The sequence below is a fragment of the Saccoglossus kowalevskii genome, chromosome 16 (assembly GCF_978046115.1).
Source record: "Saccoglossus kowalevskii chromosome 16, keSacKowa6.1, whole genome shotgun sequence".
NCBI lineage: Eukaryota > Metazoa > Hemichordata > Enteropneusta > Harrimaniidae > Saccoglossus > Saccoglossus kowalevskii.
The window spans coordinates 31,046,122-31,062,637 of NC_140656.1; the positions used below are offsets into that span (position 1 = coordinate 31,046,122).

General features: G+C 40.0%; 1 protein-coding gene across 1 annotated transcript in view; it reads left to right on the top strand.

Moving 5' to 3' along the window:
• The window catches only part of LOC102808153 (leucine-zipper-like transcriptional regulator 1), a 45,143-nt gene that overhangs the window by 17,804 nt on the left and 10,823 nt on the right, over positions 1–16,516 (top strand). The window contains exons 6-13 of the mRNA XM_085491361.1: positions 5,316–5,370; positions 5,799–5,938; positions 6,716–6,862; positions 7,073–7,127; positions 7,542–7,652; positions 9,567–9,659; positions 10,823–10,903; positions 15,176–15,305. Coding sequence (XP_085347487.1) covers positions 5,316–5,370; positions 5,799–5,938; positions 6,716–6,862; positions 7,073–7,127; positions 7,542–7,652; positions 9,567–9,659; positions 10,823–10,903; positions 15,176–15,305 — 812 coding nt within the window. The remainder of the gene's footprint in view (positions 1–5,315; positions 5,371–5,798; positions 5,939–6,715; positions 6,863–7,072; positions 7,128–7,541; positions 7,653–9,566; positions 9,660–10,822; positions 10,904–15,175; positions 15,306–16,516) is intronic.

The following is a 16,516-nucleotide window of genomic DNA, read 5'->3' on the forward strand; positions in this document are numbered from 1 at the left end:
GACAGTCACATCGGTATTGTCATATTGTCATAGTGGCCGGACAGTCACATCAGTATTGTCATAGTGGCCGGACAGACACATCAGCATGTCATAGTGGCCGGACAATCACATCAGTATTGTCATAGTGGCCGGACAATCACATCGGTATTGTCATAGTGGCCGGACAATCACATCAGTATTGTCATAGTGGCTGGACAATCACATCAGTATTGTCATAGTGGCCAGACAATCACATCGGTATTGTCATAGTGGCCGGACAATCACATCAGTATTGTCATAGTGGCCGGACAATCACATCAGTATTGTCATAGTGGCCAGACAATCACATCGGTATTGTCATAGTGGCTGGACAGTCACATCAGTATTGTCATAGTGGTCGGAAAATCACATCGGTATTGTCATTGTGGCCGGACAATCACATCAGTATTGTCATAGTGGCGGGACAATCACATCGGTATTGTCATAGTGGCTGGACAGTCACATCGGTATTGTCATATTGTCATAGTGGCCGGACAGTCACATCAGTATTGTCATAGTGGCCGGACAGACACATCAGCATGTCATAGTGGCCGGACAGTCACATTGGTATTGTCATAGTGGCCGGACAGTCACATCGGCATGTTATAGTGTCTGGACAGTCACATTGGTCTTGTCATAGTGGCCGGACAGTCACATCGGCATGTCATAGTGGCCGGACAGACACATCGGTATTGTCATAGTGGCCGGATAGTCACATCCGTATTGTCATAGTGGCCGGACAGACACACCGGCATGTCATAGTGGCCGGACAGTCACATTGGTATTGTCATAGTGGCCGGACAGTCACATCGGCATGTTATAGTGTCTGGACGATCACATTGGTATTGTCATAGTGGCTGGACAGTCACATCGACATGTCATAGTGGCCGGACAGTCACATTGGTATTGTCATAGTGGCCGGACAGTCACATTGGTGTTGTCATAGTGGCCGGACAGTCACATCGGCATGTTATAGTGTCTGGACAGTCACTTTGGTATTGTCATAGTGGCCGGACAGTCGCATTGGTATTGTCATAGTGTCTGGACAGTCGCATTGGTATTGTCATAGTGTCTGGACAGTCACATCGGTATTGTCATAGTGGCCGGACAAACACATCGGCATGTCATAGTGGCCGAACAGTCACATCGGCATGTTATAGTGTCTGGATAGTCACATTGGTCTTGTCATAGTGGCCGGACAGTCACATCGGCATGTCATAGTGGCCGGACAGACACATCGGTATTGTCATAGTGGCCGGACAGTCACATCGGTATTGTCATAGTGGCCGGACAAACACATCGGCATGTCATAGTGGCCGAACAGTCACATTGGTATTGTCATAGTGGCCGGACAGTCACATTGGCATGTTATAGTGTCTGGACAGTCACATTGGTATTGTCATAGTGGCTGGACAGTCACATCGGTATTGTCATATTGTCATAGTGGCGGGACAATCACATCAGTATTGTCATAGTGGCTGGACAATCACATCGGTATTGTCATAGTGGCTGGACATTCACATCGGTATTGTCATATTGTCATAGTGGCGGGACAATCACATCAGTATTGTCATAGTGGCCGGACAATCACATCGGTATTGTCATAGTGGCCGGACAATCACATCGGTATTGTCATAGTGGCCGGACAATCACATCGGTATTGTCATAGTGGCCGGACAATCACATTGGTATTGTCATAGTGGCCGGACAATTACATCGGTATTGTCATAGTGGCCGGACAATCACATCAGTATTGTCATAGTGGCCGGACAATCACATCAGTATTGTCATAGTGGCCGGACAATCACATCAGTATTGTCATAGTGGCCAGACAATCACATCGGTATTGTCATAGTGGCCGGACAATAACATCGGTATTGACATAGTGGCCGGACTATCACATCGGTATTGACATAGTGGCCGGACAATCACATCGATATTGTCATAGTGGCTGGACAGTCACATCGGTATTGTCATAGTGGCCGGACAATCACATCGGTATTGTCATAGTGGCCGGACAGTCACATCGGTATTGTCATAGTGGCCGGACAGTCACATCGGTATTGTCATAGTGGCCGGACAGTCACATCGGTATTGTCATAGTGGCCGGACAGACACATCGGTATGTCATAGTGGCCGGACAGTCACATCGGTATTGTCATAGTAGCTGGACAGTCACATCGGCATGTTATAGTGTCTGGACAGTCACATTGGTATTGTCATAGTGGCCGGACAGTCACATCGGCATGTCGTAGTTGCCGGACAGACACATCGGTATTGTCATAGTGGCCGGACAGTCACATCGATATTGTCATAGTGGCCGGACAGTCACATCGGTATTGTCATAGTGGCCGGACAGATACATCGGCATGTCATAGTGGCCGAACAGTCACATTGGTATTGTCATAGTGGCCGGACAGTCACATCGGCATGTTATAGTGTCTGGACAGTCACATTGGTATTGTCATAGTGGCTGGACAGTCACATCGGTATTGTCATATTGTCATAGTGGCTGGACAGTCACATCGGTATTGTCATAGTGGCCGGACAGTCACATCGGTATTGTCATAGTGGCCGGACAGACACATCAGCATGTCATAGTGGCCGGACAGTCACATTGGTATTGTCATAGTGGCCGGACAATCACATCAGTATTGTCATAGTGGCCAGACAATCACATCGGTATTGTCATAGTGGCCGGACAATCACATCGGTATTGTCATAGTGGCCGGACAATCACATCGGTATTGTCATAGTGGCCGGACAATCACATCGGTATTGTCATAGTGGCCGGACAATCACATCGGTATTGTCATAGTGGCCGGACAATCACATCGGTATTGTCATAGTGGCCGGACAATCACATCGGTATTGTCATAGTGGCCGTACAATCACATCGGTATTGTCATAGTGGCCGGACAATCACATCAGTATTGTCATAGTGGCCGGACAATCACATCAGTATTGTCATAGTGGCCAGACAATCACATCGGTATTGTCATAGTGGCCAGACAATCACATCGGTATTGTCATAGTGGCCGGACAGTCACATCAGTATTGTCATAGTGGTCGGAAAATCACATCGGTATTGTCATAGTGGCCGGACAATCACATCGGTATTGTCATAGTGGCTGGACAGTCACATCGGTATTGTCATATTGTCATAGTGGCCGGACAGTCACATCAGTATTGTCATAGTGGCCGGACAGACACATCAGCATGTCATAGTGGCCGGACAATCACATCAGTATTGTCATAGTGGCCAGACAATCACATCGGTATTGTCATAGTGGCCGGACAATCACATCGGTATTGTCATAGTGGCTGGACAGTCACATCGGTATTGTCATATTGTCATAGTGGCCGGACAGTCACATCAGTATTGTCATAGTGGCCGGACAGACACATCAGCATGTCATAGTGGCCGGACAATCACATCAGTATTGTCATAGTGGCCGGACAATCACATCGGTATTGTCATAGTGGCCGGACAATCACATCAGTATTGTCATAGTGGCCGGACAATCACATCAGTATTGTCATAGTGGCCAGACAATCACATCGGTATTGTCATAGTGGCCGGACAATCACATCAGTATTGTCATAGTGGCCGGACAATCACATCAGTATTGTCATAGTGGCCAGACAATCACATCGGTATTGTCATAGTGGCTGGACAATCACATCAGTATTGTCATAGTGGTCGGAAAATCACATCGGTATTGTCATAGTGGCCGGACAATCACATCAGTATTGTCATAGTGGCGGGACAATCACATCGGTATTGTCATAGTGGCTGGACAGTCACATCGGTATTGTCATATTGTCATAGTGGCCGGACAGTCACATCAGTATTGTCATAGTGGCCGGACAGACACATCAGCATGTCATAGTGGCCGGACAGTCACATTGGTATTGTCATAGTGGCCGGACAGTCACATCGGCATGTTATAGTGTCTGGACAGTCACATTGGTCTTGTCATAGTGGCCGGACAGTCACATCGGCATGTCATAGTGGCCGGACAGACACATCGGTATTGTCATAGTGGCCGGATAGTCACATCGGTATTGTCATAGTGGCCGGACAGACACACCGGCATGTCATAGTGGCCGGACAGTCACATTGGTATTGTCATAGTGGCCGGACAGTCACATCGGCATGTTATAGTGTCTGGACGATCACATTGGTATTGTCATAGTGGCTGGACAGTCACATCGACATGTCATAGTGGCCGGACAGTCACATTGGTATTGTCATAGTGGCCGGACAGTCACATTGGTGTTGTCATAGTGGCCGGACAGTCACATCGGCATGTTATAGTGTCTGGACAGTCACTTTGGTATTGTCATAGTGGCCGGACAGTCGCATTGGTATTGTCATAGTGTCTGGACAGTCGCATTGGTATTGTCATAGTGTCTGGACAGTCGCATTGGTATTGTCATAGTGTCTGGACAGTCGCATTGGTATTGTCATAGTGTCTGGACAGTCGCATTGGTATTGTCATAGTGTCTGGACAGTCGCATTGGTATTGTCATAGTGTCTGGACAGTCGCATTGGTATTGTCATAGTGTCTGGACAGTCGCATTGGTATTGTCATAGTGTCTGGACAGTCGCATTGGTATTGTCATAGTGTCTGGACAGTCGCATTGGTATTGTCATAGTGTCTGGACAGTCGCATTGGTATTGTCATAGTGTCTGGACAGTCGCATTGGTATTGTCATAGTGTCTGGACAGTCGCATTGGTATTGTCATAGTGTCTGGACAGTCGCATTGGTATTGTCATAGTGTCTGGACAGTCGCATTGGTATTGTCATAGTGTCTGGACAGTCAGATGAGTTTTTTGTATTGATCGGACTGTATTTTCAGTATTTTCGTAATGGATATGCACATTGTATCTATCCTTCCTGACTATCAAGGTTTGGACAGAACATGTTAATTTACTGCTATGTACATGGCAATATACTGGTAGCATGTCACCTATCAGTGCCAGTCTCCATATCCCTAATCAGCAAGATCCAGCAGAGAGTGTACCGAAATGTCTCTCAATCGTCTTGAACTACTGACTTGGCGAGATGCAACTCTAGCCGTTCTATCAAATCTTCACTGATTGAGATTAGGGTCATTAGCTCCTATAAGAATTAATAATTGCTGCTGGTGTCGAATAATACGATCATAAGTGGTGTTTGCTAAAACGTACTTGATATATCTTTATTTTTATTTAAAATATAACTTTTCTTTTAAAGAGGAGAATTTATTATATATTTATGACTGTACTGTTAGTTTGTTTTATTTGTAGGTTGAATGATATGTGGACTCTGAATCTAACAGGAGAACCCAAAGCATGGGAGGAGGTAAGTTCTTCTATCACATACAAACCTGAAATAGTTATAAAACAAGATCTATATTTGTTTATCTCACTTTAGTATGTGATGCACATCAAAGAAGTCTGATAGGTGGTCATCTTTGTTGTGAAATTTGCAAGTAAAAATTGAAATTGGGGCTATTTGTCCTCAATGTCACAAGTATGATTTTCTCTTCACTGAATGGAAATTTTTTTTAACAGACTTTTAAATTGCTTTTGTTTTTTCTTTTAAAATATTTCAAGAGTTGAAAAGTAAAAAAAATAAAGCTTGAATGATAATTCTAACTGACTCCGTCTTTTACGGTAACATTTTCTGACTATAATGTGATCATACTGACCTGTCACAATCATCAACAAGCGGCCCAGAATGCCACAGTTTTTGTGTTATATGATAAGTGATTTATTGTCTCTTCACAGGTACAGCAATCAGGAGATCATCCACCAACCTGTTGTAATTTCCCAGTTGCCGTAGCGAGGGATACTATGTTGGTGTTTTCAGGACAGAGTGGAGCTAAAATTACAAATAATCTTTACCAGTTTTACTTCAAGGAAAGAAGGTGGGTCAACAATTATTGCAAGTTATAAAATCATTGTAAACCAAAAGGAACCTATTGGAACAACAATACCTAATTCATTAACTTAATAATTAGTTATCACATGGATAAATCTGTTGACCAATCAAAAACCATTTTTGAAGTGATTTATACTAAGGGAAGTTTCATTTGAGCACTGTTCACTTTGTCTGGTAATTGGTGTCACTTACAATGCAGAAAAAAAACGTCACTTGCTTTAGCTCATAATGTCTCAACATCAATGTTATGTCTGTATTGCAAACATATTTTGTATTGGTCAATTCCAGGTCTGACAGTAGTGTCAAAAATCATTTATTTTAAGCTGTGTAATAACTTTCTGTAAATAGTTATCAGAATTTTTAAAGCAAATTATAGAAATTCTATGTGTGTATATAATTTGTATAATGTGACAAGTGTGAATTTCCCATCGCCTTTACCGGTAGTACCTTAGACTATTCCTGGGGGCAGAGATGCGTCACAGAATCTGTTATGTTGCTAGTTGAAGAGCCAGTAAAAACAGCAAAAATTCAACTATGAGACAATTTATATATGTTGTACATGTAGAGGTAATCTCAACAACGATCCCAAATTACAGTATTTTGCATGCTTTTGCCCATTGTTTTCACCGGTTGTGGTTGTCAGGTGGTGAAAATGCTTGGACGTTCGCTTCAGAGAATATCATGGTATAATTGTTGTTTTTGATAAATGGTAACAAAATGACTATTTGGATTTGTGGTAATGTTTAATTATTACTCCTTATAGGTGGAGAAAGATTCCCACAGAACACATCTTACGAGGCGCTCCCCCTCCACCACAGAGACGATATGGACACACAATGGTAGCATACGATAGACATTTGTACGTGTTCGGTGGCGCCGCTGATAACACACTACCTAATGAATTACATTGGTAAGATGGGATGATCTGAATTAAATATTTAAATCAATATTTTTCAAAATATAAAAATGAATATAAAAATAAATATGGAAGGTGATGACAATGTAATTTGCATTCTATAAATTTATGTATCATATACAAAGATTTTTTTGTTATCATCACAACTACACAAGATGACAGTCAGCATTTAATTGAATACAGTGTATATAATTTTGTTTTTAGTTATGATCTTGATAGTGAAACATGGCAGGTTATAATACCATCTCCGGACAGTCAGGTTAGTCCATGGTTTATGAATATTACTGTAAAATACTTTATTTTAGCTGGAATTAATTTTTGCTGAAAGGACATTTTGGGTGTTTTGTATGGAATTTATTTTCACTGATTTTTAACATGTTTGATGTAAAATATAAGAAAAAAGGTATATTCACTGGGTTTTATTGTCACTGAATCATTCCTTCAGCGAAAATGAAGTATTTTATAGTACACACAAGAATAGATAATATACAAAGTTTTGTTATTCTGTGGTTCATGTGTACACCTCACAAAACCAGATATACAAAGACTTGTCATGGTCAACCAATGTGAAATTTGGGCCAAAATTAACAAGAAAAATATGTGCAAAAATATTGTTGCTTTAAAAGAATTAAAAAGACTTATTCATATACATTTGTCTATTTACCTGTTGTAGATACCCAGCGGAAGGCTATTTCATGCCGCGGCTGTAATTAACGATGGTATCTTTATCTTTGGTGGAACTGTCGATAATAACATAAGAAGTGGAGAAATGTACAGATTTCAGGTAAAAACAAGATAATGCTAAAATTTTCCACAGAAGGCTTTGTTAAAAAAATGAATGTTGTAAACTTATAATTAAATTGTATAATGTTTACTCCATCAGCGAATCAGCTAGCCATATCAGCTAATCAACTAGCTATATCAGTTAATCAACTAGCCATATCAGCTAATCAGCTAACCATATCAGCTAATCAGCTAGCCATATCAGCTAACCAACTAGCCATATCAGCTAATCAGCTAGCCAGATCAGCTAATCAACTAGCAATATCAGCTAATCAGCTAGCCATAACAGCGAATTAGCTAGCCATATCTGCTAATCACTAGCCGTATCAGCTAATCAACTAGCCATATCAGGTAATCACCTGCCCATATCAGCTAATCAACTAGCAATATCAGCTAGCCATATCAGGTAATAGACTAGCCATATCAGCTAATCAGCAAATCAGCTAGCCATAACAGCAAATCAGCGAGTTATATCTGCTAATTACTAGCCATATCAGCTAATCAGCTGGCCATATCTGCTAATCATTAGCCATATCAGCCAATCAACTAGCCATATCATCTAATCAGCTAGCCATAACAGCAAATCAGCTAGCCATATCTGCTAATCACTATCCATATCAGCTAATAACCAGCCATATAAGCTAATCAGCTAGCCATATCAGCTAATCAGCTAGCCATATCAGCAAATTAGCTAGCCATATCTGCTAATCACTAGCCGTATCAGCTAATCAACTAGCCATATAAGCTAATCAGCTTGCCATAACAGCAAATCAGCTATCCATATCTACTAATCACTAGCTATATCAGCTAATCAGCTAGCCATATCATCTAATCAGCTAGCCATAACAGCAAATCAGCTAGCTATATCAGCTAGCCATATCTGCTAATCAGCTAGCCATATCTGCTAATCAGCTAGCCATATCTGCTAATCAGCTAGCCATATCAGCTAATCAGCTAGCTATATCAGCTAATCAGCTAGCCATATCAGCTAATCAGCTAGCCATATCAGCAAATTAGCTAGCCATATCTGCTAATCACTAGCTGTATCAGCTAATCAACTAGCCATATAAGCTAATCAGCTTGCCATAACAGCAAATCAGCTATTCATATCTGCTAACCACTAGCTATATCAGCTAACCACTAGCTATATCAGCTAATCAGCTAGCCATATCATCTAATCAGCTAGCCATAACAGCAAATCAGCTAGCTATATCAGCTAGCCATATCTGCTAATCAGCTAGCCATATCTGCTAATCAGCTAGCCATATCTGCTAATCAGCTAGCCATATCAGCTAATCAGCTAGCCATATCAGCTAATCAGCTAGCTATATCAGCTAATCAGCTAGCCATATCAGCTAATCATTAGCTATATCAGCTAATCAGCTAGCCATATCATCTAATCAGCTAGCCATATCAGCGAATCAGCTAGCCATATCAGCGAATCAACTAGCCATATAAGCTAATCAGCTTGCCATAACAGCAAATCAGCTATCCATATCTGCTAATCACTAGCTATATCAGCTAATCAGCTAGCCATATCATCTAATCAGCTAGCCATAACAGCAAATCAGCTAGCTATATCAGCTGGCCATATCTGCTAATCAGCTAGCTATATCAGCTAATCAGCTGGCCATATCTGCTAATCATTAGCTATATCAGCTAATCAGCTAGCCATATCAGCAAATCAGCTAGCCATATCAGCGAATCACCAGGCTATATCTAGTATATCATCGAATCAGCTAGCCATATCATCTAATTAGCTAGCCATATCATCGAATTAGCTAGCCATATCATCGAATCACCAGGCTATATCTAGCCATATCAGCGAATTAGCTAGCCATATCAGCGAATTAACTAGCCAGTTATTTGAAATTATTGTGCAATGTAATTGAAATATAATTATTTTTCTTTTTAGTTCTCTTCTTATCCGAAATGTACGCTGAGAGATGATTTAGGTAGATTGCTGGAAAGCCATCAGTTTGCAGATGTTCATTTTATTCTTGGAAAGGCAAGTACCTTGTGTTTGTTGAATTATTCTGCTCTTAATTACTGTTTAATTACCATATTATTGTAAATATTACTGCCTGAAAGCAGGATCTAGAATGTTGTCAGTGTACAAGGACGCAAACACTGATATTGTTAATACCTGCCTACCTGTTTGCTGATGTGCATGTCAAACTAAACCTTTACAACATCTAACAAAATCTAGCAGAGACTTGGTGAATGATGCCATTTTGAAAAATCACAAAATATGAATTTCATTGAAAATGAAGACTCAAAATAATTGTATACAATTACAAGGGACAATGGACAATTGTTTCCTTAAAGAGTCATTATGAGTATCTATAGTCTAATTAGGTGATTAATATCATACTTACATATATGATAAATCTGTATGCAAAGATGACCTTTTCAACCCTGTGCTATGATCTTTCGACCACATTTGATCTTTCCTGCCTGTTGTAGTGCATCTTCCTTCTTTATGCTGTGATCTGTCTCACCTATGTAATGGTATCCCCACCCTATTCTATGATCTGTCCACTCATCTGTCCACTCATCTGTCCACTCATTTGTCCACTCATTTGTCCACTCATCTGTCCACTCATCTGTCCACTCATCTGTCCACCCATCTGTCCACCCATCTGTCCACCCATCTGTCCACTCATCTGTCCCATTATCTGTCCCATCATCTGTCCCCTCATCTGTCCACCCATCTGTCCACCCATCTGTCCACCCATCTGTGTAGTTAAACCCTTTGAGCCAAAGTCAACTTTTGCCACCATTCACAAAATGAAACCCACCTGATTTTTTCCACATTTTGGTTAAAATTTCAATCAAGCCAATATGAAATTATGTCCATGTCCAAAAATTATATAAAAAGTATAGAAAAATACATGAAAATAGGTGAAATGTTGCACCAAAATCTGAGAAAAAAAATTATGGCACTGAAAATGTTAACCATGTTTTCTCAAAACATATCATGACACACCGAGGCTTATCCTACATGCAAATAATGTGTCTGTAACCTTGCATTCATCTGAGGGCAGGTCTTCCTACCTACCTAAGCTTTAAGTGAAGACAGTTAGATGTAATGTAATGAGAAACATCTCAAGAAATTGTTAAAATTAACTTGACTATTTGTATGTTATAATGCATTTGTTTATATGATAGGATGAAGTACCTGCTCACATATCTGTTGTTGTAGCCAGATCACAATGGTTGAAATCTAAAATCGAACAAGTCAGAGATCAAGTAAGTACTATAACCAGAGTGTTCATCTCTCTGCTGTTTACATGAATTCTAATAACATTCACATGGCCTTTACCTTTTACAACATTCACATGGCCTTTACCTATTACAACATCCACATGGCCTTTACCTTTTACAACATCCACATGGCCTTTACCTTTTACAACATCCACATGGCCTTTACCCTTTACAACATTCACATGGCCTTTACCCTTTACAACATTCACATGGCCTTTACCCTTTACAACATTCACATGGCCTTTACCCTTTACAACATTCACATGGCCTTTACCCTTTACAACATTCACATGGCCTTTACCCTTTACAACATTCACATGGCCTTTACCCTTTACAACATTCACATGGCCTTTACCCTTTACAACATTCACATGGCCTTTATCCTTTACAACATTCACATGGCCTTTACCCTTTACAACATCCACATGGCCTTTACCCTTTACAACATCCACATGGCCTTTACCATTTACAACACCCACATGGCCTTTACCATTTACAACACCCACATGGCCTTTACCCTTTACAACATCTACATGGCCTTTACCCTTTACAACATCCACATGGCCTTTAGCCTTTACAACATCCACATGGCCTTTACCCTTTACAACATCCACATGGCCTTTACCCTTTACAACATCCACATGGCCTTTACCCTTTACAACATCCACATGGCCTTTACCCTTTACAACATCCACATGACCTTTAGCCTTTACAACATCCACATGACCTTTAGCCTTTACAACATCCACATGGCCTTTACCCTTTACAACATCCACATGACCTTTACCCTTTACAACATCCACATGGCCTTTACCCTTTACAACATCCACATGGCCTTTACCCTTGACAACATCAACATGGCCTTTACCCTTTACAACATCCACATGGCCTTTACTTTTTACAACATTCACATGGCCTTTACCATTTACAACATCCACATGGCCTTTACCATTTACAACATCCACATGGCCTTTACCATTTACAACATTCACATGGCCTTTACCATTTACAACACCCACATGGCCTTTACCATTTACAACACCCACATGGCCTTTACCCTTTACAACATTCACATGGCCTTTACCCTTTACAACATCCACATGGCCTTTACTCTTTACAACATCCACATGGCCTTTACCCTTTACAACATCCACATGGCCTTTACCCTTTACAACATCCACATGGCCTTTACCCTTTACAACATCCACATGGCCTTTACCCTTTACAACATCCACATGGCCTTTACCCTTTACAACATCCACATGGCCTTTACCCTTTACAACATCCACATGGCCTTTACCCTTTACAACATCCACATGGCCTTTACCCTTTACAACATCCACATGGCCTTTACCCTTTACAACATCCACATGGCCTTTACCCTTTACAACATCCACATGGCCTTTACCCTTTACAACATCCACATGGCCTTTACCCTTTACAACATCCACATGGCCTTTAGCCTTTACAACATCCACATGGCCTTTACCCTTTACAACATCCACATGGCCTTTACCCTTTACAACATTCACATGGCCTTTACCCTTTACAACATTCACATGGCCTTTACCCTTTACAACATTCACATGGCCTTTACCCTTTACAACATTCACATGGCCTTTACCCTTTACAACATTCACATGGCCTTTACCCTTTTACAACATTCACATGGCCTTTACCCTTTACAACATTCGCATGGCCTTTACCCTTTACAACATTCGCATGGCCTTTACCCTTTACAACATTCGCATGGCCTTTACCCTTTACAACATTCGCATGGCCTTTACCCTTTACAACATTCGCATGGCCTTTACCCTTTACAACATTCGCATGGCCTTTACCCTTTACAACATTCGCATGGCCTTTACCCTTTACAACATCCGCATGGCCTTTACCCTTTACAACATCCGCATGGCCTTTACCCTTTACAACATCCACATGGCCTTTACCCTTTACAACATCCACATGGCCTTTACCTTTACAACATCCACATGGCCTTTAACCTTTACAACATCCACATGGCCTTTAACCTTTACAACATCCACATGGCCTTTAACCTTTACAACATCCACATGGCCTTTACCTTTTACAACATCCACATGGCCTTTACCTTTTACAACATCCACATGGCCTTTACCCTTTACAACATCCACATGGCCTTTACCCTTTACAACATCCACATGGCCTTTACCCTTTACAACATCCACATGGCCTTTACCCTTTACAACATTCGCATGGCCTTTACCCTTTACAACATTCGCATGGCCTTTACCCTTTACAACATTCGCATGGCCTTTACCCTTTACAACATTCGCATGGCCTTTACCCTTTACAACATTCGCATGGCCTTTACCCTTTATAACATTCGCATGGCCTTTACCCTTTACAACATTCGCATGGCCTTTACCCTTTACAACATTCGCATGGCCTTTACCCTTTACAACATTCGCATGGCCTTTACCCTTTACAACATTCGCACGGCCTTTACCTTTTACAACATCCGCATGGCCTTTACCTTTTACAACATTCGCATGGCCTTTACCTTTTACAACATCCACATGGCCTTTAACCTTTACAACATTCGCATGGCCTTTACCCTTTACAACATTCGCATGGCCTTTACCCTTTACAACATTCGCATGGCCTTTACCCTTTACAACATCCGCATGGCCTTTACCTTTTACAACATCCGCATGGCCTTTACCTTTTACAACATCCGCATGGCCTTTAACCTTTACAACATCCGCATGGCCTTTAACCTTTACAACATCCGCATGGCCTTTAACCTTTACAACATCCGCATGGCCTTTAACCTTTACAACATCCACATGGCCTTTAACCTTTACAACATCCACATGGCCTTTAACCTTTACAACATCCACATGGCCTTTAACCTTTACAACATCCACATGGCCTTTAACCTTTACAACATCCACATGGCCTTTAACCTTTACAACATCCACATGGCCTTTAACCTTTACAACATCCACATGGCCTTTACCTTTTACAACATCCACATGGCCTTTACCCTTTACAACATTCACATGGCCTTTACCCTTTACAACATTCACTTGGCCTTTACCCTTTACAACATTCACATGGCCTTTACTTTTTACAACGTTCACATGGCCTTTACTTTTTACAACGTTCACATGGCCTTTACCCTTTACAACATTCACATGTCCTTTACTTTTTACAACATCCACATGGCCTTTACTTTTTACAACATCCACATGGCCTTTACCCTTTACAACATTCACATGGCCTTTACTTTTTACAACATCCACATGGCCTTTACTTTTTACAACATCCACATGGCCTTTATCCTTTACAACATCCACATGGCCTTTACCCTTTACAACATCCACATGGCCTTTACTTTTTACAACATTCACATGGCCTTTACCCTTTACAACATCCACATGGCCTTTACCCTTTACAACATCCACATGTCCTTTTCCCTTTACAACATCCACATGGCCTTTACTTTTTACAACATCCACATGGCCTTTACCCTTTACAACATTCACATGGCCTTTACTTTTTACAACATCCACATGGCCTTTACTTTTTACAACATCCACATGGCCTTTATCCTTTACAACATCCACATGGCCTTTACCCTTTACAACATCCACATGGCCTTTACTTTTTACAACATTCACATGGCCTTTACCCTTTACAACATCCACATGGCCTTTACCCTTTACAACATCCACATGTCCTTTTCCCTTTACAACATCCACATGGCCTTTACCCTTTACAACATCCACATGGCCTTTACCCTTTACAACATTCACATGTCCTTTACTTTTTACAACATCCACATGGCCTTTACTTTTTACAACATCCACATGGCCTTTACCCTTTACAACATTACATGGCCTTTACTTTTTACAACATCCACATGGCCTTTACCCTTTACAACATCCACATGGCCTTTACTTTTTACAACATTCACATGGCCTTTACCCTTTACAACATCCACATGGCCTTTACCCTTTACAACATCCACATGGCCTTTACGCTTTACAACATCCACATGGCCTTTACCCTTTACAACATCTACATGGCCTTTACTTTTTACAACATTCACATGGCCTTTACTTTTTACTACATTCACATGGCCTATTATAATTTTCTTTATAGATGTCTGTATTTGCCTCAAAATACCCATACTTTCTGCTTACAACTTCTAGGAAAATGAAAAAGTGCATTACCAGCCATTTATTTCAAAATCTGTATTTCTTTCTGTAGTATTATGAGAGTGGTCAAGGAAATAAACCCAAAAAGCCATTACAGGTACACTTAAAAGATGCTGGATCTGAAGCGTTTAAAATAGTGTTAACTTTTATTTACACAGACAGGATTCACAAAGCCGTAAAAGGTTAGTAAAGATTGGCAAATTGTTGTGTTTGAAAACAAACAAAGAGATAAGCAAATTGTTGTGTTTGAAAACAAACAAAGAGATAAGCAAATTGTTGTGTTTGAAAACAAACAAAGAGATAAGCAAATTGTTGTGTTTAAAAACAAACAAAGAGATAAGCAAATTGTTGTGTTTAAAAACAAAGAGATAAGCAAATTGTTGTGTTTAAAAACAAAGAGATAAGCAAATTGTTGTGTTTAAAAACAAAGAGATAAGCAAATTGTTGTGTTTGAAAACAAACAAAGAGATAAGCAAATTGTTGTGTTTAAAAACAAACAAAGAGATAAGCAAATTGTTGTGTTTGAAAACAAAGAGATAAGCAAATTGTTGTGTTTAAAAACAAACAAAGAGATAAGCAAATTGTTGTGTTTGAAAACAAACAAAGAGATAAGCAAATTGTTGTGTTTGAAAACAAACAAAGAGATAAGCAAATTGTTGTGTTTAAAAACAAACAAAGAGATAAGCAAATTGTTGTGTTTGAAAACAAACAAAGAGATAAGCAAATTGTTATGTTTAAAAACAAACAAAGAGATAAGCAAATTGTTGTGTTTAAAAACAAACAAAGAGATAAGCAAATTGTTGTGTTTAAAAACAAACAAAGAGATAAGCAAATTGTTGTGTTTGAAAACAAAGAGATAAGCAAATTGTTGTGTTTGAAAACAAAGAGATAAGCAAATTGTTGTGTTTGAAAACAAAGAGATAAGCAAATTGTTGTGTTTGAAAACAAAGAGATAAGCAAATTGTTGTGTTTGAAAACAAAGAGATAAGCAAATTGTTGTGTTTAAAAACAAAGAGATAAGCAAATTGTTGTTTGAAAACAAACAAAGAGATAAGCAAATTATTGTGTTTGAAAACAAACAAAGAGATAAGCAAATTGTTGTGTTTGAAAACAAAGAGATAAGCAAATTGTTGTGTTTGAAAACAAAGAGATAAGCAAATTGTTGTGTTTGAAAACAAACAAAGAGATAAGCAAATTGTTGTGTTTGAAAACAAAGAGATAAGCAAATTGTTGTTTGAAAACAAAGAGATAAGCAAATTGTTGTGTTTGAAAACAAAGAGATAAGCAAATTGTTGTGTTTGAAAACAAAGAGATAAGCAAATTGTTGTGTTTGAAAACAAACAAAGAGATAAGTAAATTGTTGTGTTTGAAAACAAACAAAGAGATAAGCAAA